General features: G+C 43.2%; 3 protein-coding genes across 4 annotated transcripts; 1 reads left to right on the top strand and 2 right to left on the bottom strand.

Moving 5' to 3' along the window:
- Nucleotides 1-2,435: 2,435 nt before the first annotated feature.
- Nucleotides 2,436-4,526, bottom strand: LOC129589623 (uncharacterized). The gene is made up of 3 exons (XM_055484444.1): nt 4,327-4,526; nt 4,120-4,258; nt 2,436-3,843 (listed from the first exon to the last, which is right to left on the bottom strand). Exons 1-3 carry the CDS (start codon nt 4,366-4,368, stop codon nt 2,615-2,617), a joined length of 1,410 nt encoding a protein of 469 aa, XP_055340419.1. The 5' UTR covers nt 4,369-4,526; the 3' UTR covers nt 2,436-2,614.
- A 9,425-nt stretch (nt 4,527-13,951) lies between these two features.
- On the top strand, nt 13,952-19,569 carry LOC129589592 (uncharacterized). Of its 2 annotated transcripts, XR_008690622.1 has the most exons (6): nt 15,425-15,594; nt 15,912-16,975; nt 17,295-17,409; nt 17,534-17,602; nt 18,141-18,677; nt 18,875-19,569. XR_008690622.1 is itself a non-coding variant. In XM_055484396.1 (4 exons), exons 2-4 carry the CDS (start codon nt 16,805-16,807, stop codon nt 17,713-17,715), a joined length of 468 nt encoding a protein of 155 aa, XP_055340371.1. In that variant the 5' UTR covers nt 13,952-14,040; nt 16,124-16,804; the 3' UTR covers nt 17,716-17,841. The 2 variants fall into 2 exon arrangements, 1 of the variants encoding a protein (XP_055340371.1); XM_055484396.1 differs by lacking the exons at nt 15,425-15,594; nt 18,141-18,677; nt 18,875-19,569 and adding an exon at nt 13,952-14,040 and having other exon boundaries at nt 16,124-16,975; nt 17,534-17,841.
- LOC129589591 (atrial natriuretic peptide receptor 1-like) lies at nt 18,152-25,389 on the bottom strand. Its single transcript, XM_055484395.1, has 20 exons — nt 25,031-25,389; nt 24,014-24,077; nt 23,415-23,719; nt 23,310-23,353; nt 23,216-23,254; nt 23,058-23,138; nt 22,856-22,999; nt 22,750-22,797; nt 22,043-22,225; nt 21,828-21,957; nt 21,656-21,743; nt 21,374-21,500; nt 21,171-21,317; nt 20,852-21,040; nt 19,608-19,908; nt 19,146-19,488; nt 18,868-19,087; nt 18,552-18,693; nt 18,430-18,478; nt 18,152-18,341 (listed from the first exon to the last, which is right to left on the bottom strand). Exons 1-20 carry the CDS (start codon nt 25,377-25,379, stop codon nt 18,152-18,154), a joined length of 3,183 nt encoding a protein of 1,060 aa, XP_055340370.1. The 5' UTR covers nt 25,380-25,389.
- Between the last annotated feature and the right edge of the window lie 255 nt (nt 25,390-25,644).

Raw genomic sequence — 25,644 nt, 5'->3', positions numbered from 1 at the left:
CAGATTTTGGCAAGCCGTGGCCCAACTCGAAGCTTAAGCCCTAAGTCCGTCGATTCTATTTCAAATCTGTGGCATTGGTAAGAGAAAGGATACTCAAGACGCATGTATTTCCGATTCATAATTATCAGACACTGCTGCTTCAAAATTAGATTAAGAAACACTTCCATAACTTCCAATACCGTCACTAGCTTTATCAAACCGTTTAATACGCGCCAAAATGCCAAAAACTGCCGCCGCATTACCACGAACAAAGGCAGTGAGTGCTGAAGCGTTTTTCCAAAAATTAAGCCGAAAGCGCTTTTCTCGTCTTCTCAAAAACTTTACAAAAAGTTGATTTAGGCTGCTCTCCTGTCGTGTATAAGCGTTCACGCTGGTTAGAGCTCCATGAACTATCTTTACTCTTTCACGCCTGTAAACGTCAGTCGGTAGGCAACTCTCATCTCAAACTGTAACAGCTAATTATGGTGGAATAAGAAGAACGATTCAGGAACACAGGAACTCAGGAATCCCTAAGCTGGAACACTCCAATCACAACTTCCGGTCGCAGTTTCTATGAGGATCAGTAAAGAGCTAGGACGATTGTGTCACGAGCAAACCTGTATTCTATGCAACAATCCGGGAACGATCATGTACATCAGAAGCAACAAGTATTGCTGCCTCTTCACTAATTCTCAACATAGTCCACAACGCAAGGAAATCGTAATTAGAAAGCAGTCTCTAGAAGTAATCCAAGACTACTGATGCCGATATTAGCGAGAACATGATCTTAAATAGACGTCGCGTTATGACATAACATACACCGCTAGTAGAAGAGAACAGCAAATCACAGAGTAGATTGACCAGATTATCCGTTATGTTGCAGGTGGAAGGCGGACAGTCAGCATGCGTACGTACATCCAGGCGTGTGATCCTACTCCCACACGTCACTCCTGTGAAAGAATACTTTGACAAAACGGTGCTTTCCTCGTCACGCACCTTCTGTTCGATAACACAACGACGGGTTGCATAGCAGAGTGTTGTATTTGGCTTATTTGATTTACTTACAGGTGCAACGCATAAATTCTATTGGCAGGCCAGAAAAGTCGAAGATGCTGCACCCTTGGGTAACGTAAAAAATTCTAAAAATATCCGCTACGCTACAGAGCTACAGTGGTGTGGTGTTTCGAGAACTATTCTTCTCGACAAATGCCTACGGAAAATTTTCTCTTGTACTGCGAGGGAACTGCAATTACACGATTGACTTTCGACTGTTTGGATACCGTACCATTGCGATCCCCATATTTGATTACGACATCAGTCCGACCACTGACACGTTCATGGAGCCACTCATCTTCATTCTCAACCGATTCAATAATAACAAAACGGTGACTGTTACAGGAAAAGTAATTTTGGACAACTCCGTCCATAATAAAGAATTGGCTGGAACGTCTGTTGAGTTGCGATCTGGCCTGAGAAATTACAATGGACCCGTGGTTGCCGAGTGCCAAACAAAAGCGTTCGGGCTGTGGAAGACAGGTCTTTCAACTTATTATTATACGGCCACTTACCACAGAAAAGATTATCGGACAGAATCATTTACCGTAATCGCAGCGGACGGAAATTTTAGCAGCCCCTATTCGCATAATCAATTCGAGATGAGATTTGAAACCAAAAATGACGAGATTCGAGTAATCATGAGAGGGGGCATTTGGACTCCGAAGCAGACTGCTCTCAGTGTCTGGAACTGGTGGCGAGTGGACCTGTTGAAGGCACTCAAGAACGAGTGCGGACTGAACAACGGCTCTCCAAGATAAGTAACGACAGCCATATTCATAACGATTACGTTGGCGCCATTGTGGACAGCACGCTGATTAACAAACAGGATGCCGGTATTTATGAAATTGTTGTGTACGATTGGAGCACTCGTAGAAGCGTCTACAGTTCGGCACTGAAAAATTCTCGAGCCGTGGTACAGATCTACCGTGGTAACGTTTTGTGGGGTTAATTTCACCCAACCTGGACTGGATGGGAATACCGGGACTGTGGCAAATATTACCGGATTGGAATTGACCGTCGTCAGCCTGGTTTCATCCGTCGTACACTCAACGGAACTGAAATCCAAATAGGAAATGCCAGGAAATATCGGAAGTCAATAGCATTCCGGTTTAGTTTACAAAATGCTTCCGACCACAGCAATTTTATTGGTTAAAAGTATATCACTTTGTTCAACTTAATTGTTAAACCAAAATCAGTAACGATCACACTGCTCGTTAAATTTCAGTAAATACTAATATCCGTTCTTAACCAGACGATTAAACTTTTTACTATGGCATCACATTTCACTTTGCCTACTGTGATTACGTTTGCATGGCCGCTGCAAGGATTAGTCAGGAAGCTAACTTTATTTCTTTTCGTCAACTTCATGTGGTTGTTGACTGGACTAACGTGCGAGTATACTTACGTTCGTACAATTTTATTCAACATACGGATTGAACACCAGCAAATGACATCAAAACAATTAATTGATTTTATTTCGTCAAAAACTTTTGCGCCAGTTTCGTACACCGGTTCGTATACTGAGATTGTGCTAGTTACTGTATAGTTGTAAATAGACCAAACGAGCACCGAATCGGCGCTAGTTATAACATCCCGCTTCGACTGCAGCTTCGCTCGGATCCAAAACCTGGAGAACTTTCTTGTAAATGTCAAACCTTTCCAAAGCATGAGCCACACTCATGGTTCCATTACATTCCTGGCCATTGCTGATTATTTTTGTCGACACACCAAACTGACCATTCCCAATACCCGGCTCGTTGTGGACTTTATGGGCCCAGAACCAGAACGCCGTATCCCAGGCCACCGTCGTATCGTTTTTCACCAAGTCGGGGTTCTTTACCAACCGGTCATCGCCATACAGCCCTTCAGACACTTCCTTGTAGACCGGGAAACCCCGCAACATCATGTACCCCCGTCCATGATAATCCCGCTCCGGGTGATCGGGATCTGTTGCCGCGGGAAAATATGGTGGACCGTATTCATCCAACTTCTCCAGTCCACTAGTCTCATGCAGTATATTTGCCAGGAACATGGCTAGTTCACGCTTCGTTGTGATGCTGGCTTTTGGTGCTGCGGAGATCATGAGAGTGTTGTACTGATCGTTTGTCGGTGGTGGATACCAATAGCCAATCCCGTTCACAGCCGTCTGGAACTGCTCGCGTGTGATAATTGCCGTACTTTGGTTATTTGGCAAATTTTTCGAACGATCGAAACATCCGCTGTAGTCTGGCGTGTCGTTCACACCAAAGATAACCAGGAGCTTCGTGTAGATGTCCAGCCGCTCTGGGAGTTCTTCATATTCCTGACATTCTCTGCCACCGGTGATGATGTACGCCGACACACCGAGTTTTCCTACTTGGGTACCAGGTTGACTGTGGACCTTATTGGCCCAGAACCAGAAAGCAGTGTCCCAGGCGGCGGGCGCATCCTTAACGAGATCGGGGTTCTCCACCAATCGTTCATCGCCGTACAGTCCAAGGGAAACTTCCTTGTACACAGGATACCCACGTAGCATCAGGTAGCCGCGTCCATGGTACTTCCGTTCAGGATGAATGGGATCTTTTTTATAAGGTACCCAGGGCCCGTACGGTCCTTCCGGTCCCCGCTCTTCCGTGGCACCCATGCCTTCGCTTTCGTGGAAGACGTTGGCAAGGAACATTGCCAGTTCCCGTTTCGTGGTGATTTTTCCTTTGGGTCCAGCGTCTCTCATGATTAGTTCGTATTGCTCATCCGTGGGAGGCTGGTAGCGCCAGTAACCAATGGTCGTGACAGCACGTTCAAACTGATCGCGTGTGATGAGACTGCCACCTGTTGAACAAAATAAAAACATAAGTCTGACCAAAACAAACATGACTCAGTAAGGCAGGAACACAATGCATTAAAAATGCACGTAACTAAAAATGGTATATATCTATATATGAAACCGTTTACGCCGACGGCTTATTAATAATTATTATGCAAAATGGGCTGGTTGACATTTCACTATGCATCTGTTTACTAATTTATGGGCTGTTTACGCTGTCTCCTTGTATATATCATGGAGATGTGTTTTCTTATAATTAAGATGTACAGTATATGACGTACCGGAAATCGTGTTGTCAATAACTGCAGTATCGTTGCTGCATATTCCATTATCGCAGCGCAGGCCATTACAACACTCGGCGGCTATTGTACATATGGCATTTAGGTTCTGGCAAACCGGGCTACCGTTAACGTTCAACACCTGCAATTTTTTAAATTATAATCAGATCCACAGTGTTTGATAAAAGCAGCGACTGTTTTGCAACTTACAACAAGGCCCGGAAAGAGGAAGAGTAATCCTACAGAAATCATGTTTGGAAGACAACGGATGTGGCTCAACGACAACAACTTCTATCTGTGTTTTGCTGCTAACTTGCTGAGCCATTTATACCGGTTTTGGGTTGGATCTCTTACCCACGCTGCGAACATTTGCTGTGAATCTTGCGTGTTCTTCGGGCAAAAGGTGCGGTATGACGGGAACACATATACTGCTTCTCGCTACAAACGGCTTGAGCGACCACTAATTGCGGCAAGCGAGATCGACAACAACGATTAGGCTATGTATGACTCACTTTTGTACAAGAACTGTTGATAATTTCAGAGCCACTTTTATTTGACAGCCAATCAAACGCACGTGTAAAGTGCAAGAATTGTTGTGAACAGAACACAAAATTCTTTTGGGCGGTCTCGCCTTTGAAACGCAACAAGTAATTAATTACAAAGTTTATTTCAAGAAAAACACCCTGCAATCAAATGCAGCCATTGTTATACAACGTACACAGGTCGTACGATTAATAAGAGCCTGCCGTGTTCTGACTGTATTGCATAGCAAAGGCATGATAACGCTGTTGTGTTAAAAGACTGGGTATTCTATTTTCCTAAGGACACCTTTAGCGTTAAAAGACAGGGTATTTACGTATTTTCCTTCTAAGGACACCTTTAGCGTATGCAATAATAATGGATCTAATACTATTGACAGGTAACTTAACTGCAACAAACAACAGAAAAATTCTACAAAATAACAAAAGTAATATCTATCTCTTGTTCTAGGTCTTTTATCCTGGTCAGGTTGCGTTCATATCACGCAGATGACATTTCCTCGCTGAAGCTGTATGGATAACCGATGCCGGAAGAACTCTTTTGATCGTTTTATCCAGTTGCTGCGGCTAGGTTTTCCCAAACTTTTTCTGTTGTTGTGCTTGCATTTTATTATTGAATTTTATTACAATAAAAGCCACTGTTCATTCATGCATTCCGTCAACCGTACTGCAGATCTACCCAATCTTAAATTTGCGGCTAGTGAGTTCTTTTCGATTTGTGCGATGGCGAAAACAATCGGCTGGTCTAATAAACTAAGCAGCAAAGCATGAAAAAAGAATATTACGAGTACTTCGCTTTTACTCGCGTTCCCTAGCCGGAAATGGGCTACCTGCTCCACGATGAATAATAATAAAAATAATAACTGGTCGAAGAGTGCTTATGTGTTTTATGATGAGTTGTTTCATTTTTCTTAATGGTGCCTTCTGAAAGCTTGCATCACTCCAAAGCGTACGAGCGCAAAGTCTACTTCAAATCCGGAATCAGCCGCTCCTTTCATTAAATTTGAATACTGTCTCATTTAATAACTTAATCGCTCCTGGAAATTCCGCGTTCCACAGCTCTGCTGTGTTGGAATACAGAGTTACACACTTAAGGGGAGAAAGGCTCGCTTTCGTTTTCTCACAAAACGATGTAATCAAATAGTCGATTTAGAAATAGAAACTGTTAACAGAAAAAAAAATTAGTTCTTTCTGACAGAAAACTTTTAATCCAATGATATGACTCTGTTAATGGATTTCCAACTGGATTATCAGTGTCTCTGATCTTGAATGATCCATTTTTATGTATTTTCTCCCATTTATGAATAAAAGCTATTATTTAGGGACACCCCATGTTTCCCCATATTGTAGATTATAGGATATAGGTAGCACTACGTATGACAATATGTATTCAAACCAAAAGGAGTTGGATCTTGGAATTGTAATTCTGCAGTTTTCAGTAGACTTCCAAGGCAATGGGCAGTAACGAAGGGTGCATTTTTGTGAAATGCAAAGTACGAAGCTGGGCATTTCTATAGCTAATCGCCATCATGGGCGGTTATAGGCTACACCGTGACACATGCCCCTCCTCCCAACAAGGGCTGCCCTCAGCCCGTAGGTAAAAGAAAACAGAGTTGCATGCATGCTTACATGCTCGCAAAAAAAACAAAAAGGAACAACAAAGAGCAGTTAACGCTCTTTCAAGCCGAACGCCGGTCCTACTGGTGTCCTCTAATCAGGACAAATCATTGGAAGCAGGACGGGGAAAAGGGCCGCTTGTGGCCCTTCGGTAACTACAGCCGCAGCATCCGACTTGTCCGGATCTTTCCAGACCCTTATCCGCGCAGGTGCATTGGCCACACCGGCCATGCTGATGCGCACTGCACGATTCATCTGCTTCTCGGTCCAGCAGCAGAGGAGGAGACGGTTCCATTCCATCTTGGCCTCCTCCGAGATCGGAGGGCTTTCACTTCGGTACGCAGCAGTAAACCTCCGTATTACTGCTGCGGAACGTTTTTTGAAAGGGGCAACCTTTGAGCAGCACTGTGTGCGGCTTGCGGATGAGAACGGGCGTATGGACAGCTACCGCTGTATTGTGGTGTTCGACAAGCGGCAACACGTTTGAGTTCCGTTGCCAAATCCATCGTCCGGTAGTCAGCAAGGGGCATGCGGTTGCGAGCCACTTTTTCCTTTGGTAAGCGCATCACTAAATTCGCTGTCATTATTGGGGCTTACCGATGACATAGGGCTTTGGGGGGAAGCTTGGCTAGGTTGCATACGGGGGTCTGCGCCACATAACCCGAGCGGCTCTGAAATGGCAGCTACTGCCATTGCTGAAGTATCTGGAAGTTCGGTAAAAGCGGCTGATTTATCCCGGCTGCCCACAAGGTCGACAAAAATTTCGCCGGGGCGCTGGGGCTTTTCAGGCGAAAACGGTATTGCTTGCTGTAGCGGAACAGAGAAATTCTCTGTTATTTTGCGCTGTGCCGATTGGCATCGTACAGGGAGAAAAGAGTTTTGCAACTCTTGTAGAAGTGCATTACTTCTGTCAGCGACTCCTTTAAAGAAACGCATTTCTCTCTCTAGCCGAACTGCAAGAGCCCTGTAGCGCTCTTTCTCGTCCCACAAATCAGTCCACTCTCTTTGGTGCTCCTCGGCCTGTTGAGCGACTGCTGACTCCATTCGACGGACGTGCTGCCTATACCAATGACAGCCACTGCAAGCAACGGTGCTCACCTTTTGTGCACTGTCTGGCACATAACGATCCCTGCAGGCTCCTTCCGTTTGTGAAACCGTAGTAGGGAGACATCCATAAAATAAAGGGTTGGAAAAACCCTTAGGATAGTCCGGAATATGTTGTGGAAATGGCCGAACTGCACCGGCCTCTTCGGGGACCGCGTGACGCCTCTGTTCCACGGAAATTGCGAGGGGATAATGGACGGGTGCTTCCTGCGGCCATCCATAGGCAGGACATGTGGCATATGCGGCTCAATGCCGCGAAATCGCGCCGGGAACCGACGGCAACTGTGTCGGCGTCGGCGACCCAAATTCGGCTGGGGCAGAACCACAGCCACCGTCAGGTTGGTACGGTGTTCTAACCAGGAGCGCCATTTGTCATACGTAGTGCTACCTATATCCTATAATCTACAATATGGGGAAACATGGGGTGTCCCTAAATAATAGCTTTTATTCATAAATGGGAGAAAATACATAAAAATGGATAATTCAAGATCAGAGACACTGATAATCCAGTTGGAAATCCATTAACAGGGGCATTTCTATAGCTAATCGCCATCATGGGCGGTTATAGGCTACACCGTAACATAAGTACTACGTAGACACCAGAGGTTGCCCATCTCCATTTTATTATGGGAATGGATCCCATTTTTTCCCCATTTACCATTTTTCCATACTAAAATGGTATGGATGGGAAAATTGTATTTATGGATGGAGATGGACGGGAAAACGAAAAAACTGGCGGAAATGGGAAATTTAGAAAACTGTATAAAAACGACGAATTAATGCATTTCTACAACCATTTTGGTTGGCAAAATTTACAAAAACCGCCGACACCTTCGCGCTTCGCGCGAAATCGTAATAATTTTTGCATGGTGGGATCTCAAAAATTTCGGCAATAACAGCGCTGAATTCACGCTTTGCGTGAATAGCTGATTGGCAACGAGGTTTTCCGTAACCCGGCGTTAAGCAAATTTTCGGATGTATGTTGTATTTTTATTTTTGAAAAATGGGACACTGAAATGAGAACGGACGAAAATGGGTCTGATCCAAAAAATTTGGGAGGGAATTGCGTAGGGAAAACTGTAAGAAAATGGGGTATGGATGGGATATGGAAAAAGCAGAAATGGGCAACCTCTGGTAGACACCTTTGTGAGAAATCACGTGCTTATATGAAACATCGGAAACAAAACCACGGTGGCAAAGCCAACAGGTATGTATAGTACAAAGTCGGCCAAAATATACTAAGCAAACGCTGCAGAATAGAGTGGTGACATTACGGTTTGTTATCAGTTTGGTTTATTACACCAGGCGCACCAACGATAGAAAAACACGGTCGCCACAGTTTTTTCCCAGTTGCTTAAATGTCCCAAAAATAGAACGGTTCGGTGGCTGCGGTGCAGTTGCACACATTTCCGGTATAGACCCTCCCGCAGCACCTTCGCGGGGCATTCTCACAACGGCCTTGCCCGTACCCCATTTTGTGGCAAATCCGCGGACAGTCATCACGCACCCGTTGCCCATTCTGCCATCGGCCACAGCGGAACTTTTGGCTCCATGGCTCCAAACAATCGGAGCATAGATCGGGTAGAGATGTGGGCGCGGCTCGCTGTCTTTGCTCGCCTATAAAAAAAAAAACGGTAAAATTAGGGTCAAACATCATCATAAGAAGAACACGGCTGTTACCTGGCGACGCGGACAAGACAGCAGTTATACCGAGAATAACGGCAACCAGTAGAACGTCGGAAATTCTACCCATATTATTTTTGTAACCCTTTGGTACTCTTAAGCCTCACTAAAATTCAACAGCGCAAGGCAACAAAGAAGGATGTTTCCGGTTTTTGTTCCGTTTGTGCGATATGCGGAACAACTGCCTCGAAAAATGTGTTAATCTCAGCGTTTTCTGGAAAGCAACCACTTGACTGAACTGGTATTGCTAACTGCATGGCTCATTAGCAAATATGGGCTACGCAGTGTTTACCGTCGTGGTTAGCTGTCTTGCAGTGTGCATAACATTTTATAGGAGAAGGCGGCATTTGTAGTGTAGGTATGCTATGTATTTGTACTCGTACACTTCAAAGTCCAATCTTAAATAAATTTTTACGGTGCGATTTAATAGCTTGATGTTCGATTATTACTGTGATATGTTAGTGTTGCAAGTTGTATACGTCTTAAAAATCTCACACAATGGTGTGTTGCAAATTGCAATCGACACTAGAGCATAATCACTTTTTATTAAAAGGTACAGTATGTACACATACCACACAACCAAATTTGTTCTGTATCATGCTACTGAACATTAATAAAAAATTTTCTTAACCGTTTTACTGTTGGTTTTACCAGTCATCTGGATCTTAGTTACCACCGGTTTAGCATACCGTTATAGTTTGTATAATGCACGACAATGGTTGGCGGTCAACTGGCGATTTAGTTTTGTTTCTTTTGGCTTCCCTCCACAATTGCAGAATTGTCGCGTATTAAATAAATGGAAATGTTTTCGTTATCAGTCGTGCGATGCGGCCGTCCACATAACTCAGTTTGAGTTCTTCATTAGTTTTTTTCCCATTAAGTTTCTATTGAACTAATACAGTCATTAGGTACTTTCAGTTCTGACTGCCTTATGATAAAGCAGCCCAACGGACTGTGCGTCATGCTCCTATGTGTCATGCCGAGATAACGCAAGCGTTGTGCATTGGTTTGTTGCAACAGTCAACACATGCCCACTTTAAGGCAACATTGCCCAACGGTAAATCTAGTCTCGAGTCGGGCGGCCCGACTCGGGCGCGTCACTCTCGACTAGATTTTCCGTTGGGCATCGTTGACTTATCCATGCATTGCGCGTGTTACACGCTGTATTGTAGACGGTGAGTGCAAACTGTGCAATGGACTGCACTGCCCCGTTAATACCGTGCTATCGACCCTATGTAATAACAAATTTAGATTTAACATAATTACGAACGCAGAGTAACGCGTATGCTACCATTAATAATTTAATGACTTCGAGACGGCATTAATTACTAATTAGGCAGTAATTTCCCGCAATGATTAATAAATAATTAGGCAATAAATATATTTGAGCTAATTAGATAGTCATTCAAGACGGCGGTGGCTAGCTTTACTGATGTATTAAAGGTAATTAAGTTAATCAGGCAGTAATTTCACGCTCTCATTTACAACGTCGAGCTTATGATAAGTCTAACTTATCATAAGCTGGGGCATTCATATATCGCAGCCGTAACCGTTGCTCTGTTATCGCATTATTGGATAGTTTTTCTATGAGTCAAATGTGATTACTCATGGTTTTTGACTTATCGTAAGTTAAACTTACGATAAGGCAGAGTGTGCTGAAATTCCTTAATATTACTTGATTCCAATGTATCTAAGCTTCAAATAAGTGCATCAAAGCTTTGTATAAGTACATGAACAAACCTTATATAAAAACAGTTTGATCTCGTTATTACAGTTTAAGAAAAAGCAACTACTTGCTTCTTTGCTTTCATTCAGCTAAAAAATCCCCGCTTCTCGAATAATTCCCACTGGAAGCAGGGAAACGTAGCAAAGCACTTAGATGGAGTTGTTATGGCCGGGCGACAATGTCATTGTCACGAAATAGTTAAATTGTTTCTTTGAAGGGCCAGGCAGCAGGCAACATCAAAATTGGGCATCTTCGCTAACTGACGCAGAAAATTTTTAATCTTAGAGAATTCAAATTGTCAATAACTATTAGTCTTAAAGGAAAGACGGTCATGAGCTAATGAAAACTGACAGTACACCGATCATCCGATTCATGCGGAACGGGACTACAAGTACTCTTTTTCGGCATTGACACGATTTTGCGATTCAGCCTTTTTGGATTTACGCTACTGGATTATTGTACCAAACTTCCTGTGTTCTGCCTGCGTGTATGAATGGATAAACGGGACGCACTAACCGAAAGCGATAGTAATAGGCGGTATCTCCATCCCGGAAGTGTGTCGCTCTAATTGGGGGGAAACTCCTTCCGTTTGTAACACGCCGATTCTTCTGGTATTGCCTATGATACGGATTGTGCCGAATTGTGCGTACTCATTCATGCAACTTCATAATGGCTGCATTTGATGAGTACGAACAGCGGGCGGTCGTCACCGCTTATTACTCTATAGAGTAAAATTGCCGCAGCTGCTGAGTTGTAATGTACTTCCGTTTGCCCCATCACTATCGATTCACTCCACGATCATTCTTCGAATGACCCATGTGCTTCTCACGTTAACAAAACAGAGTAGCAGTTGCAAAGTGCCAAAGTGTATGGCAATCCAAGTTGTAGCAATTGCAGTGTGTTTCTTATTGCCCCATTTGAATTCTTCGTCAGTTGGCTCGATTCGCAATGAACCGCACGGAAAGCGCAGCGAACGCTTCGAATTTAACTAAAACAGACACCGTGGCGTTTACCGCCGACTGGGGTGTTTTTCCCATTCTTGTACTTATCCTAACGTTTACCGGCGCCATAACCAACTTCACCACCCTTGTGGCATTTTGGAAGACGCATGTCGGCAATTCTCCCTTTACGGTTTATCTGATTAATCTGATGCTGACAAACCTGCTGTATTTTTTGCTCGTTACGCCTTTGGACCTGGTCACCATGCTGACCGATAAATGGCCGCTGGCCATGGGTACTGCCGGCTGCACATACTACCTGTACGTCAGTTGCATCATCATATCGGCCATATTTCACAGTCAAATGCTGATCACCGTCAACCGAATCTGGGCGGTGACCTTTCCTCTCAGCTATCGCAACCGGCACACCAAGGTCATCGCCACCGGCATGTGCGTTTCCATGTGGCTGTACATCCATTCACTATTGTTGCCGGAGTTAGTTCGCGATGCGCTGTGGTATCGTTTCATGCTACCGGAAAGGCCATTTTGCATAATAAATTATGATGCACCCGTAGCGCAATGGAACCTGATTGCTTTCAATGAGTTTTGGAGCTATTTATTACCGCAAGTCACGGTCTTTGCCGGCTTTCCCTATATCATGCTACGACACCGGCACAAGCGAAAGCAAATTACTACCGCACTACGAGATACAACTCCTGCTGACCTTTCAAAGACAAAAACTGACAGCCAAAATTCACCGACACAACGTTCGAGCAATAACTATCGAGTTTTCACCATACTGACCGCCACGGCCGTGGTGGGCTGGATTCCCAGTATGATCTACTTCAAATTGACTTTACTGAATGCGTATAATAATGATCTGTTTTACGATTTATCCGGGACTCTAAATCTTTTGCAAGCGGCGGCTGATCCCATCTACATTGCTATCACTTCGCCGCATATTTACAAGTCGCTGAAAAAGATATTTTTCTGTCGAGTTTGAACTAGAATCTTTCAAGCTTAAATTGGTTTACATATGTTTTGTTCAAATTAGTATGTTTTAGTGTCTAGTAAGTACGTATGTTCATCGTCGTGTGGTGTTTGTCGCACTGTAGTTTTGCATCACACATACCGAACATAAAACATCCAATTCAAAGCAATAAAACACACCTCCACTAAGACGAGCACTGATCAAACAAAAACAGGAAAGGTCACAAATGCGAGGGTGCTCAGCGTGAGAGCGGGCCCACACTGGAAGAAGAGGAGTGGCGAGCGGGAAGAAAATCTTCAGGTCTGCACAGACATCTATAAAAAACTGAACTAATGGAAGTTAACTGCAGTTTGTATATAGTAAGTTATGTCCGGCTTGGTCATCTCGACAATCATCATCACCTTCATGTTGGATTCATCATCATCATCTTTCTTGGATTCATCTTGTCGGTTATAAGCAGATTTCAATTTGCCGGGACAGTCAAATCTTTCTCATCATCCAATACATTCCTTGTCGGAAATCGCGCAAGTTACGTCATAGAGAATCGTGCAGCATGTTTGACTGCTGCGTAAACCAGACTCAGTACAACCTTACCTAGCGACAACACTGCTTCCACACATTGAACTTTCGGTTTTTTTGGTTACTATCCTCTTATTTAATAGCATTCTTTTTTTCTATAGCTAAACTTACCGTCGAAAGCATTGGCTAAACATATAATCTAACTTACAGTGCATCAAGACCTAGAAATTCTTTTGGTTGCTTCTTTTTTTCTTTTTCTTTCTTTTGGATTTCTAAAGAACCAAATAAGCCATTGATCCATTCGAAAAGGCTTGGTTGAAGGATTTGTAATTTTCAGGGATAAAGTATAAATCATGCGTGATACTATACGCTTAAATAATGATCTACAACTCTACACGCAGCTGCTACAAGCAGCTGCCGCACTACAGTGGTTAAATCGATACCACGGAGCCGGATGTCCGCTTACGGGTATAAGCGTTGCTTGACTTCCTGTTTTCTATATTTTCTCATGAATGGAAAAGTGGGACGCGGTAATCGCAAACGGTGATTTTATAGTAGCTCGCAAACAGGAACAGCGACGCTTTAATTTGAAATCAGTTGCAGTGCTCACCGTATCTTTTGGATGCGGGAGATTATGCTGCTGCTGCAAAACATAAAGCAAACCGAAGCATGCTGAATCATTATTTTATCCGATGCTACAATCAAATTTCAAGTTGCACGGCAGTGGACGATCAGCCTTTTCCCGTATTAGAAAATAGGTGGCACAGCAAAGTTTCTCTGTTCATTCCTCTTGTGAACGAACACGATGTGAGTACTGTATATTCCTATAATCCTCGTATGATGTCTCTGCATTCGGAAGTCTAGATATGTACGAGGGTCATTCGATCTCTTCTCCGCCGTGTAACTCCTGTGTGGATCCCCTTCAAGATTTAGTGAATAGATGTTTGCAGTGCACATAGACTGCAGAAATATACAGAACTTATGGGAAAAAAGTATGGTAATAGGGAAAAAAATAATGCAGTGGAAAATGGCGCGGTAATGCTAAATACATATTGAATGACCCTCGTATGTATATACTAGCCTGCTGGATGAACGTTTGTGAAATAGACTAATAGTGTCAAAGTACATATTGAAAATGTTGGAAAAGTATGGTAGTACATCGCAGCAAGTAACCAAAGGTAACGCAGGTTGATACAATGCCGAAAAAATGGTGTTATGGTAGCATAACGTGGTAGTATACCGCATGACAGCCTTGGAATAGCTTTTTCACAACATTCCGGAGCATGAAGTAAAGAAATTAGGCGCGCTAATTTAAACTACAGCAAAGTTTTTTTAACTAACCGTGGTAGAAGCTGCTCTAATAGGTGTTCACTTCCTGCTGGTCGATTTTGAGACGCGCTGTTTTAACCGATAGGTCTTATTCCAGTTGTTTGTCTTAGTAGATTTGTACCCGGCACAGAAACTTCTCAATTATGGTACCGGTAAAATCATGCTGTTCACTGAGGATCTCTGCAACTTCATGTCATGGCGCCATCAGCCGAAGAAGTTGATGGCCGCATCGCCAGATCAGTGTTATGGCGTGAATTTACCAGAGCTTTGATTGATGGCTGATGCGGCATTCCCCAATGCTTTTGCACGTTTTCCTTGGACAACCTCTCGCTTGCACTAATTTGGTGCACTACAGACAGTTGAATAATTTCAAGCAATAACTTCACGATTCAAGGCAAAAACTCTTGTCATGACTGAGTCAGTCAAAGAAAAGTAAGGAAACACGGATTGTAATGAATGGGGCTACATTTACTTTTATCAGTAAAATCTGATAAATTAGAGGACAATCTGATAGCAATTTGCAGTCCGTTAGCCGTCACCATTTAAAGGAAGGTTACCAGACGACAGCTAACTTTTGCAGGCGCTGGGTAATTTTAGCGGCAGAAAGGATTTTTTGCCTGACGATTAACACTAAAAACGTTCTCCAAAACACCCAATGCGATGAGTTGGTTGCCACGTTTACAAGAAAGTCTGTGTTTGTGCTTGTGATCCGATGGCAAGATCTTAAGCGCTTCTATGCGATAAGATTTTACAGATATACAGAGTATATTTAAGAATACTTTACCACTTTAACGCGTGATCTGCGCTTATCAGATGCAATTTTAAGTTCAGAATGAATTTAGAATGATTTGTTTGGAATGAATTAAACGTGCTACAACGGTGCAATAAGATCCTGTTAAGATTTTTACAGAATCGAGCTATTACCGTTATCGGAAAACAATCATTTTGCTGTATTCCGCCAAAATAAAATGGCTTGTCAAAAATTAAGACCCTCGCTGATAATACTATTGTTTTCCGCGGTCCTATGGAAAGGTATAATTTTTCAGTTGCGGAAGTTCAGTAAATTTGGTTTGTAAAGTGCTCGTAACTTTACTGCATGTCAGTAATACGAATTCTTGAATGAATTACATGAACGCTATGTAATATTTCAGCAGCAGGGTAGAATATGTACTACCACTTAACAAGTAGTCGGAAGGTTACGGGTAATAGGCAAATGCTACAGCGTTAAACGGACTAAACCATAGCAGCGATGATGCGTCAAGCGTAAAAGCAACCATGGTATTTTCCTGTTATCCTGTATAAAAAATACCGTCTTCACCACCAGATAATTATATCTTGTCTCATTGCAGGTGATGCCCACCGATTTCATTTTCAGGCCAGAAAAGTCGAAGATGCCTCGCCCCTGGCTAACGTATCCCTAACCGCTACTTTACGGAGCAATAACGGTGTTATTTTCCGGAAGCTTACAAAGTCCACCAATATGTTCGGAGAGTTCACCCTGATACTACCAGAAAGTTGCCAGACATTGCGAGATAACAGCAATTATACTATCGTTTTCCAGTTGCCGGACTATCGTGCTATTACGTTGCCCGTGTTCGATTCTGACATAAAACAAAATCGTGATACGTTTCTGGAGCCCTTAATCTTCATTCACAACCGATTCCGTGGTGCTTATTTGGCTGCAGGACAGGTGCTTTTGGAGAAATCAGTGTATGGTAGCAATTTGACTGGAACAACGATAACATTGCGGTCTGGTCTACGAAATTATGATGGCAAGGTCGTGGGTAGGCAGGAAACACGCAATGAGGGAGACTGGGTTATGATCAACCCGACAGGTTACTACACTGCTACTGTGCAGCGGAGAAACTACCGGACAGAATCGTTTACTGTGATCTCAGTTGGCGGGAATTTCGGCGGTCCGTATACAGCTGATGATTTCCAAATGCTGCCTCAAGGTCAAACGAGAAATGACGAAATTCGTATAGTACTAAGAGGAGGACGTTACGATACACAGATGCAGTGTTCTCCGTGTCTGCAGTTAGTGGTGAAAGGGCCCGTTGAAGGTATTCAGGAGCGAAGGCGGGTTGAGCCTGCGCTGTCCAAGATAAGGAACGAGAACCACATGCGAAATGATTTCAATGGCTTGATTGCTCAGAGCATATTGATTGCGAAACAGCTGAGCGGTACATACGAAATCATTGTCTACGACTGAGAGACTCGCGAGAACCTTAACAGTTCGGCAATGAAAGATTCTAGAGCCGTGTTGCAGATTTACCGCGGTAATGAATTATGGGACCGTTTCTATGTACCAAATCGAGATGGCAATACATGGATCGTGGCCAACATCACTGGAACGAATCTGACGGTCATCAACGAGGTGGTATCGGTCATACAGCCGACAGACTGGAAGCCGGTAAGAAAAAAAACGCTGGCATAATGTTACAGACCTTTTTTTTAATACGGTTACAAACGTTTGATGCCGAGACGACGTCAGTCTCAAGCGTGCTTTTTTATTACTTATTAACTTTTTTGCATAGAGAAACACCGGCAAAAATTTAATAACAATTTCAAGAAAACTTACTTTATACGCTTCGCATGGGAGCTACAAAAATTAACTTAAACATGATCACTCATTGCGAAATGCTCCTTATTATGGAGAACAACCACCAGTCTCATAGAAACTCTGCCATTTTAGCAGCTCATTGCAAGTTTTTGTTTCTTTTGTACAACAGAAACACAGCGCGCTGGCTGAATGTGCGCTCCTCGGCAGCGAATGTGAGAACACGCTGGGATGCTGCGGCTACTTGACGTGTACCAACGGAATCTGTACTGGCCGACCCTGGCAAGGTACGGTTCATGTCAGCCCCTAAAATCCATCTTTACATTGAACACAAACTGAAGAAACGGAACATTTTAAAAGAATCTTTCTCGAAGCAAACGCAATAAGCTTTTGCGGCATTGTTTTTGATAGCTTTTATGGAAGAGGCGCCAAACGCTTTAGACATGAGGACGCGAATTTTAGCCACCTGTTCCGATACATGTAAGCATAAACTGGACCAGCCGGACTACTACAAATGTTGCCGAGTTTTTCTGAAAATGAGAGCCAGAAACTTTGTCGGCGACATTGAAGAATTTCCCGGCCAACAAATATAAGTACCTTTAGAACCTTAAGCGCACCATCCTTTTGGCTCTAACTAAAATTTAATTACATAATGCATAATAGCTAGTATGCACGCACCCATTTTTTTAGTTCTGGGCAAAGTCTAAAATTTGTACCGATTGCCGCGACGTGCAAAAATAAAGAAAATTTCCACCTATCTTGACAAAACCTCAGAAAGCGGTGCGAGTTGTGATAATTCACAGCCACCACAATGCATGTATCTGTACTGCAGTGCATTGGTACACTTTAGAATGTCGCTATTTGGCGATTGCAAAATCATTTTTGCAATGATAAATTACAGTCCTCATATTGAAGTACTGTATGTACGTTGTTTTCTCGCTGCGCGTTCCATAAGCTAATCGTTTTTGTGAAAGCCTTTTAATATTACCGTACTAAGGCAAGCACCGTCTTTTCACAGTATGACGCCGATCACTCTTCTTGCTGCAGCCAGAATGTCTGCATTTCTCCACGACCTTTTACAAACACCATGCCACGTGATTGAAAACCCACATCAGGAAAATTCTCCGTCAAAATTTGCGATGTCACTAAACTTAATTGCACTTTATCGCTTTCACTGCTAGAACACATCCGTGCTGCAACATTAACCGTGTCGCCAAACCTGAAAGATCGGCGGTGAATAAAAATAGCAGTTATGGAGGCCGGTCGGGACATTTTAAAAATATATCATGGAAGTCCATCGTACTTACAAACAATACCGAGGCCTGTTGAGACCAACCACTCCAGCTGCACACGTTCCTTTTGGAGTGCATCAAAATCCGGTTAGGTATATTAAATTATTTCGTGTAAAGAACGTTTAGATTGGTAATACCGGAATGCAAACCGCCGCGCAGCCATAGCGACAGAGTGCGTAGCGTTGTTGATCGTCTAAACAATTCCAGCATCTTCGACGCCATGAGGCAAATCTCGCGGGCATGTTGCTGACCATTTCGAACAGGTAGTCCACTAGCAACCTTAAATGTACCAGTAAAACGTAGTAAATCCATATGAAACAAATCACAGTAAATTCAGCAAAACAGCTACATTTCGCAAAAGCAACATTATTTTGCTACAGTGGTACAAGGACTTCTGTTCCTGTTGAAAGCGTAGATGATGCAAAAAGTGGTATATTAAAAATATTGCTTTACCATATAGTGATCGCCTATCGTCTCCACTTTATATACATCGAAGCCGGCAATCGCGGTATCCAGTGTTTTAAAGATATGCGTCAAGATCTCCAGCGAAGCAATCGGCATACATTTGACAACAATCTCGTCGAATCCCATTACATCGCTGAAAAACACGGTCGTGCTCTCGTATTCCTCGGCCATCACATGTTCGCCTTTTCGCAGGTTCTCCACAAGATCCCTAATCACAACCAAAGATATACGTCCCATGCGATCGCCACTCATCCAGTAGAACCAACCGTGGCAGAAGCTGCACTAATAAGCGTTCACTCTTCTCGCGCTCATGGATAAGCTGCGCCGTCTTTGCGGACACCTCCGCCTCCAATTTTTCTGAATACGTTCCCAAGCGCCGCAAAATCTTATCCACAACGTTACCGGAAAAGTCTTTCATTTCACCGAGAATTTCTTCGACTTCCATGCATGCCGACAAAGCCGATGGACGCAGCGTGAAATCAATGTTGAGGCATGAATTCGCCAAGTCTTCAATGGATACGGTAGCAGGAAGTGTTTCCAAGGCAGTGTTACGCCTGATATGTGTGTCAGTCTCCTTAGATAAGACGCCCTTTGGGTGCATATCATACGCTACAAATAGAAGCCGTTTTAATTTAAACGATGTAACGTACTGCTTTTCACACAGCTAATCATTTGGGTTTTGGTGAAATCTTTGAGCAATAATTAAAGTCATTTCAGTATATACTGACCAGAGTTGTCCAACCAGTCATCCGAATGCTGCCAATGCAAAATTTCCAACATGATCTTTCCCACACTGGACATATCGTCCATCTGTGCAGTTTCGACAGTACCAATTTTCGACCATGGTCGACTGAGTGCTGTTGGTGGTGATGGCAAATTCCATGTTTGCTCTGGGTGTTCCACGTGTTTGGCAACGGCATGGTAGCCGAAACCGGATAACTTCAAGGTAAAATGCTGGTCTAGCAGGCACTTCCTGGTTGATAACGATCCGTGGTAACTTATGGCACTTGAATGGATGAACTGGACTGCCTGCATTAAGGGTACGAGGCAAGCGGCAACTCTTTCCCATCGCTTTAGTAAATTACCTCACTTTCCCTGCTGCATCTTACCCGTACGCAGGCGCTCACGTGATATTTGATTAATAATTTTATTCGGCTTCGGCCAGCATACATAACAAATCGCCTGCGCAGGTTTACACTAATTAAAAGCATCAAATTTTTAACATTAAAAAACATCCAAAATCGTTAGTGTCACGCATGATCTTGGGACGTGCGTTAAGTGAACCCAAAACAGCCGCTACGAGTACAATATTTGATTTCAGCCGTTTCACGTCTAAACCGGTTTGCGGCTATAGTTGATTACGCAAACTGATAAAGAATATAGGGGGAAAAATGTGTCTAGCCGAACCAATCCCTTGTACTTCTGATGTAAGCCAGCTGGTGGTTTACGTTGTGGCTGCACAGCGTTTTATGTAAAGCGCTGCTATTAAAGCTGTGCGGCATTGACGGTACATGTGGTATTAGCTGCACCAGGCAGGTCCGGGCTATAATGCAGTTTTAGCCTGTTTACCTGCAGTTGTACGAGTGCAGCTTACCTGTTATCAGTACCTGCAATCTTAATAGCAGCGCTTTACATAAAACACTGTCAAGCCACAACGTAAACCACCAGCTGGCTTACATCAGAAGTACAAGGGATTGGTTCGGCTAGACACATTTTTCCCCCTATATAGAGAAAAGCACGGCAGGCGAGATTTATCGCCGGCTCAGTAAGCGCTGATCAGTGATCACAGATGGATACGTTATCACGTGAGCGCCTGCAGTGCCCTGCACACGGGTAAGATGCAGCAGGGAAAGTGAGGTAATTTACTAAAGCGATGGGAAAGAGTTGCCGCTTGCCTCGTACAAATAACCATGGTAAACCTGATTAAAGTGCGCGATAATCAGCGCTATACTACAGTATACGGGGTCTATACATTGAGTAAATTCTGAATGAACGAAGCACAGAATATCCAGTCCAGTTCCCGTCGGGAGTCGATCACATCTCCAATGGAGCCGCGAGCAGACCATGTCGTTACCGCTCGAATAAAGCAGTGTTCTCTTATTCCTCTGGCGGCATACAGCCCAAGTAAGCGATTTATGTTTGGATGAGCGCATTCTTTGATCTAAAAGGGAGAAAAAATCATTACCGGAGTAGGCAGACTTGAGCAGTAAGCGGTTTAATTTTCTCAGAAAAAATAAAACTGAAGAACACTTATGTAAACCTTTGCGATACTGTACCCAGTCAAATCGCACCTCACGAATAGTCAGTTGAAACGTCGGATTCGTTTCGTACAGCAGGTTATGTGCAGCCTGACTGCCGATCGGCGAAGCATGTAGTGCATCGGTCCAGACTTCCATGCCGTGCCACTTTCGCTTGTACTTGCCTTTCAGCGTCAGCATCTGTAAAGGTGTTGCATGAGGATGTTTTCTGGCCTTAGACTTTCCAAGATACCAACCACACTGTAACAAGCGCTCTCTCGATGTGGCAGCGTCGCCGTAGTGTTGGCCTCATTGCCAGCCACCAGATCCCTTTCATCAATAACCCAGGTTCGGTCATTCAACGCCGTTTTCATCTTTCTCATTCTAAAAATCATTCGCTTCGTCGTCAGTGCGATAAATCAAAGTTGTTACGAACTGCCAAACATGAAGGCCACAATGCGAACTGCGAATTTGCTTTTTCTAACCGTTGTTTGTTGCTTCTAACCATGGTAAGTTCTAACACACCCGTTGTTTCTAACCTGGTATCTATCATCATCAATCCAGCGATCAATGAAAAAAGCGCGAGCAGAGCTCCCATTGTTGCGCCGATTACGACGCTCTTCGACTCTACGAAAATCACGCAAAAAACCCAATATCGCAGTTAACAGAAAAATTTGACCTAAAAATCTGTGCCAAATGACAATTATTTACCGGAGCTTGCACAAACTGGATCGTTTCCAGTGTACCCACAGATCGGTCGATTACGAGGTGGTCCGTTAGGCCAAGAAAAGTTAGCCACTTTAATATAACGCTGTTTCACCCCGTCCCATTGTAGAACGATCTATCGTGCACGGCATGTAATGATTCGGAAATACTTGTTTGTAGACCGATTAGTAATGACCCTCCAAAATAACAAATAATATTACCCGTAGCTCTTGAGTTTCTGGATCGGTGAAACGTAGACTGAGATTAACGAGAATATTTCCATATTCTCCGATTGCCGCTCGCATAACCTTTGTCTCGAATTCCCTGTTAAGGAACAGATCGGCCAGAGCGGTTCCATTACGGAAATTAAACTGGGAGTTGGCTGAGAATGTTTCGTTTAACACCTGAAATGATGAGATGCTCAGTCGTCAGCAAACAAGAAACATTACGCGGATTTTGATGCATAGTGACCACTAATTACTTCCGGGGAAACTGTAATGACGCATTAAAGCAATACATTAAAGCATTATATCTATAGTTACTGCTAAGCGGAATATAGTTTAGACTTTTTAATGGCAAATATCGAATATGAAATATGATATATAATGGCGGAGGTGTCGGAATAATGAATCATGCGGAAGCATAGAATATCTGTCAACATAACGAAATCCGTCAGCATGCAACTACTGAACAATGCAATTCGCAATAAAATCTTTGCATCTACCAGCGTGAACTGTTAGGTACCCGTATATAAATGTATATATTGTAAAACTGATTCGCTTTAGAAATTTGTACGCTGATCTTTACAGAAAGGCCCGTAAAGTACTCTTCTTTACATTGAATTCTCACAACAAAGGTTACTTGTCGTTATGGTTTTGTGCAAATCGATTACATAGGACGGGAATAAGTGAAACAGTAGAAACCATACCTGAGCCAGCATAACGATCGAAGCGTAGGCAGGGCGCAGATATGGTGACTGCCAAGAAAAAACCTTAAAGGTCTTCATCGCACGTGGAAACAGAACAAAAGTCTACCGGTTCAACGTAGGTTAGATTCCATTTGAGAAAGGACTGCCGCCTCCATTCACGCATTATAGGATCCATCTGATCCACTTCGGTTTGATTGTCTAAATGCTCGGCACCCAATAAGAGCACGTTCTTATAAGCCTCGCGGGCAATCTAGATTAACATAAAAAACTGCCTTTATAAAGAATTGAACGAAGATCGTGCTCTTTACCGGATCAAGTGAATCATTAAACCTCCAGGAAAAATTCCCAATGGATGCCGAATGGAACAACGGCTGTAGTCCAATGTAAACCTTTATCGTATACAGGGTAACCGGTGAGATTAAAGCACAGCGATTACCACTAAAGCAGGAAGTAAACATTTGCATACAAACTCGCTCGTTGTCATGTTTAAGCGATAAGCGGCAATCTGAAACAACTCCTTTTAATTTTACATTTGAGCGGAACATAAAAAATTAGATTACCAGCAATTTTCTTAGATGGTTTGAGTGGCCAAAAAACAGCAGCACTGCAAAAAACAAAAACATTAACAAATTACTTAAGTCCAAAACCTCACAGATAATTCGTACCGCGACTCGTTCGCCTGAATTCTTCTAAAAGCGAAATCAGCTGCTCTTTCGTCCCGTTTTGAGCGTTCATGGAGCGATAGACGGGTTGCATCTGCGGCCGATCACGCAGTGCTTTGGAGATCACCTCAGAACTGCCGCGAAAAATCGGGTTTGATGTGGTTTCCCAGACAATAAAAACATTCGTCCAATTGTAATCCAGCAATAACTGCATGTAGGCCTTAACAACATTTGTGAAGCTGCCAGTGGCCAATGAGATCCACACCGGATTCTGCTGCCGGTTAGCGATAAAACCATTGTCTGACGTTCTGTAAAATATTTCTTATAGCTATGTATCCAGTTCCTGCGCGCACATAAAAAAGCATATTGCTTTATACTTCTGCTTACAGGTAACATTAAAATATTTTGCAATTCTAAAGTTAAAAGTTATTATAATCTAAAATTGGCACCAGAATGTAAATTGGCACGATATTATGCTAATCACTTGTTACATAATGTATCGTAATGGTATAGCTTTTAGCATTTGTTACAGACTACCGTTAGCGATGAATAGTTATAATCTTCTTGTTTTGGACTTTTGGTTAAATAATGGGCGGACTAACGTCGATATCTGCAGAACGTTCCACTGTGCCGCGAGTTTGCTGGTGGCTTCAATTTCGTTGCAACCTGGAAGTAGAAAGCACAGAATCAATCTATTACAACATCTCAGCTTCCAGTTTGGCAGTTTCTTGTGATAACTGCGACGAGCATCACGTTATTAATTATCGATTAAGCAGTCAGTGAGCAATGTGTCCCCATGTGCCCAGTTTCCGGTTTTCCCAGCCTGCCTCACATGACACTGTTAGACGGTTAAAAGTGCCGGTATGAATGTATAGTCTTTGATCACGTGCAGCGGCCTTTTCACCGTCTGATTAGAGCGAAATGGGCGTAACAGGTAGCAAAACAGTAGCAACAGCAACACAGGAATTTTTAAATAACCGCTAGCAGAATTACAGTTTTTCAGGCGCAACAAAGCGTAAATGCGAACGACCGGTTGTTAATTGTGACTTTGTGAATGAAATATGTAGAATATACAAATTTGTACATAGTATTCCAGTATACATTACATTATATTTCGCAGCCATTGTCGACGTCCGCTACATTGGTATATAAGCAAAAGTTTGGAGTTAACGAGAATGTACTTAATTAGCTACATGAAAGAGAAGCGACCCTGGATTGTTCCACTGCTCCATGCCGTTTCGAAATACGCGGCATGTGTTCTTAACGGACGTACTGTAAAATCTCTATTTGTGCTGATCCGGGATAAGACACCCGGCGCACGTTCGGCTTAGGCTCATCTCGTAAAATCCGTTCTTTTTAGATGACGGCATTGCCATTTCCGATAAATCTCCTTTAATTTATCTTACATTAATTTCGCTGTTCGCATCCTTGTGCAGGTATTTTCAAGAAAACATTTTAGCGTAAGATTGATAAGCAGATACAAAAAAAAACGATACAAAACAATTACCGTTTGGTTTAAACTTACAGACGTAGACAATAAAACAAACGACGACTGCATGCGGTAGCGCCATTAACCTTTTACTACCTACTTACCTTTTTTACAACCTGAACAATATTACCTGGACTGATAAAAACAGTTAAATCCGCTTCATCCTGTGTTTTGTAGTAGTAATCCGCCATTAGATCTTCAGCATTTTCCACCAATTCTGGATCACAGTTCTTAATGGACCACTTGGAAATGTACGTGTGGTTAAACTGCAGCGTATCTCCATACAAATCGCGCACATCGTCTAGCGCCATGTCATACGGTGGCCCGGTGTTGGGAAACGCTCCCGCCAGAGCATTTTGAAAAAATCCCACACTGCCAATGTTAACGCGCAGTGGCCGTGCACTGTAAACAAGTGCAAATTTTTCTGGCAGAAATATTACTATTAGCAGATTCACAGGTAAGGCATAGTAAGGCGGCATTGTGGAGCGTCAGTCGTTATGCATGGAAAGGTAATCGCAGCGTCTGGCAAGATGCTTGTCGGATGAGATAAACACTGCCGGTGCGTGTGATGCCGGCATTGAATAACAGTGAAGACTGACACGCGGGAGCAATAAATGATCTTGTATAATAATCGCAATAACTGTATCCGATTACGGGTATATTTAACGGATTACCCGTACATGTAAGCGCAGTACCAACACTGGGATAGTACTGCGCTTGCCAGTTGCCGGTATCCTCTTATGT

This window comes from Paramacrobiotus metropolitanus, unplaced genomic scaffold, assembly GCF_019649055.1.
Source record: "Paramacrobiotus metropolitanus isolate TYO unplaced genomic scaffold, Prichtersi_v1.0 Parri_scaffold0000036, whole genome shotgun sequence".
Classification (NCBI taxonomy): Eukaryota; Metazoa; Tardigrada; class Eutardigrada; order Parachela; family Macrobiotidae; genus Paramacrobiotus; species Paramacrobiotus metropolitanus.
Note: the sequence above shows the minus strand (reverse complement) of the source record. Positions and strands in the feature narration are given on the sequence as shown.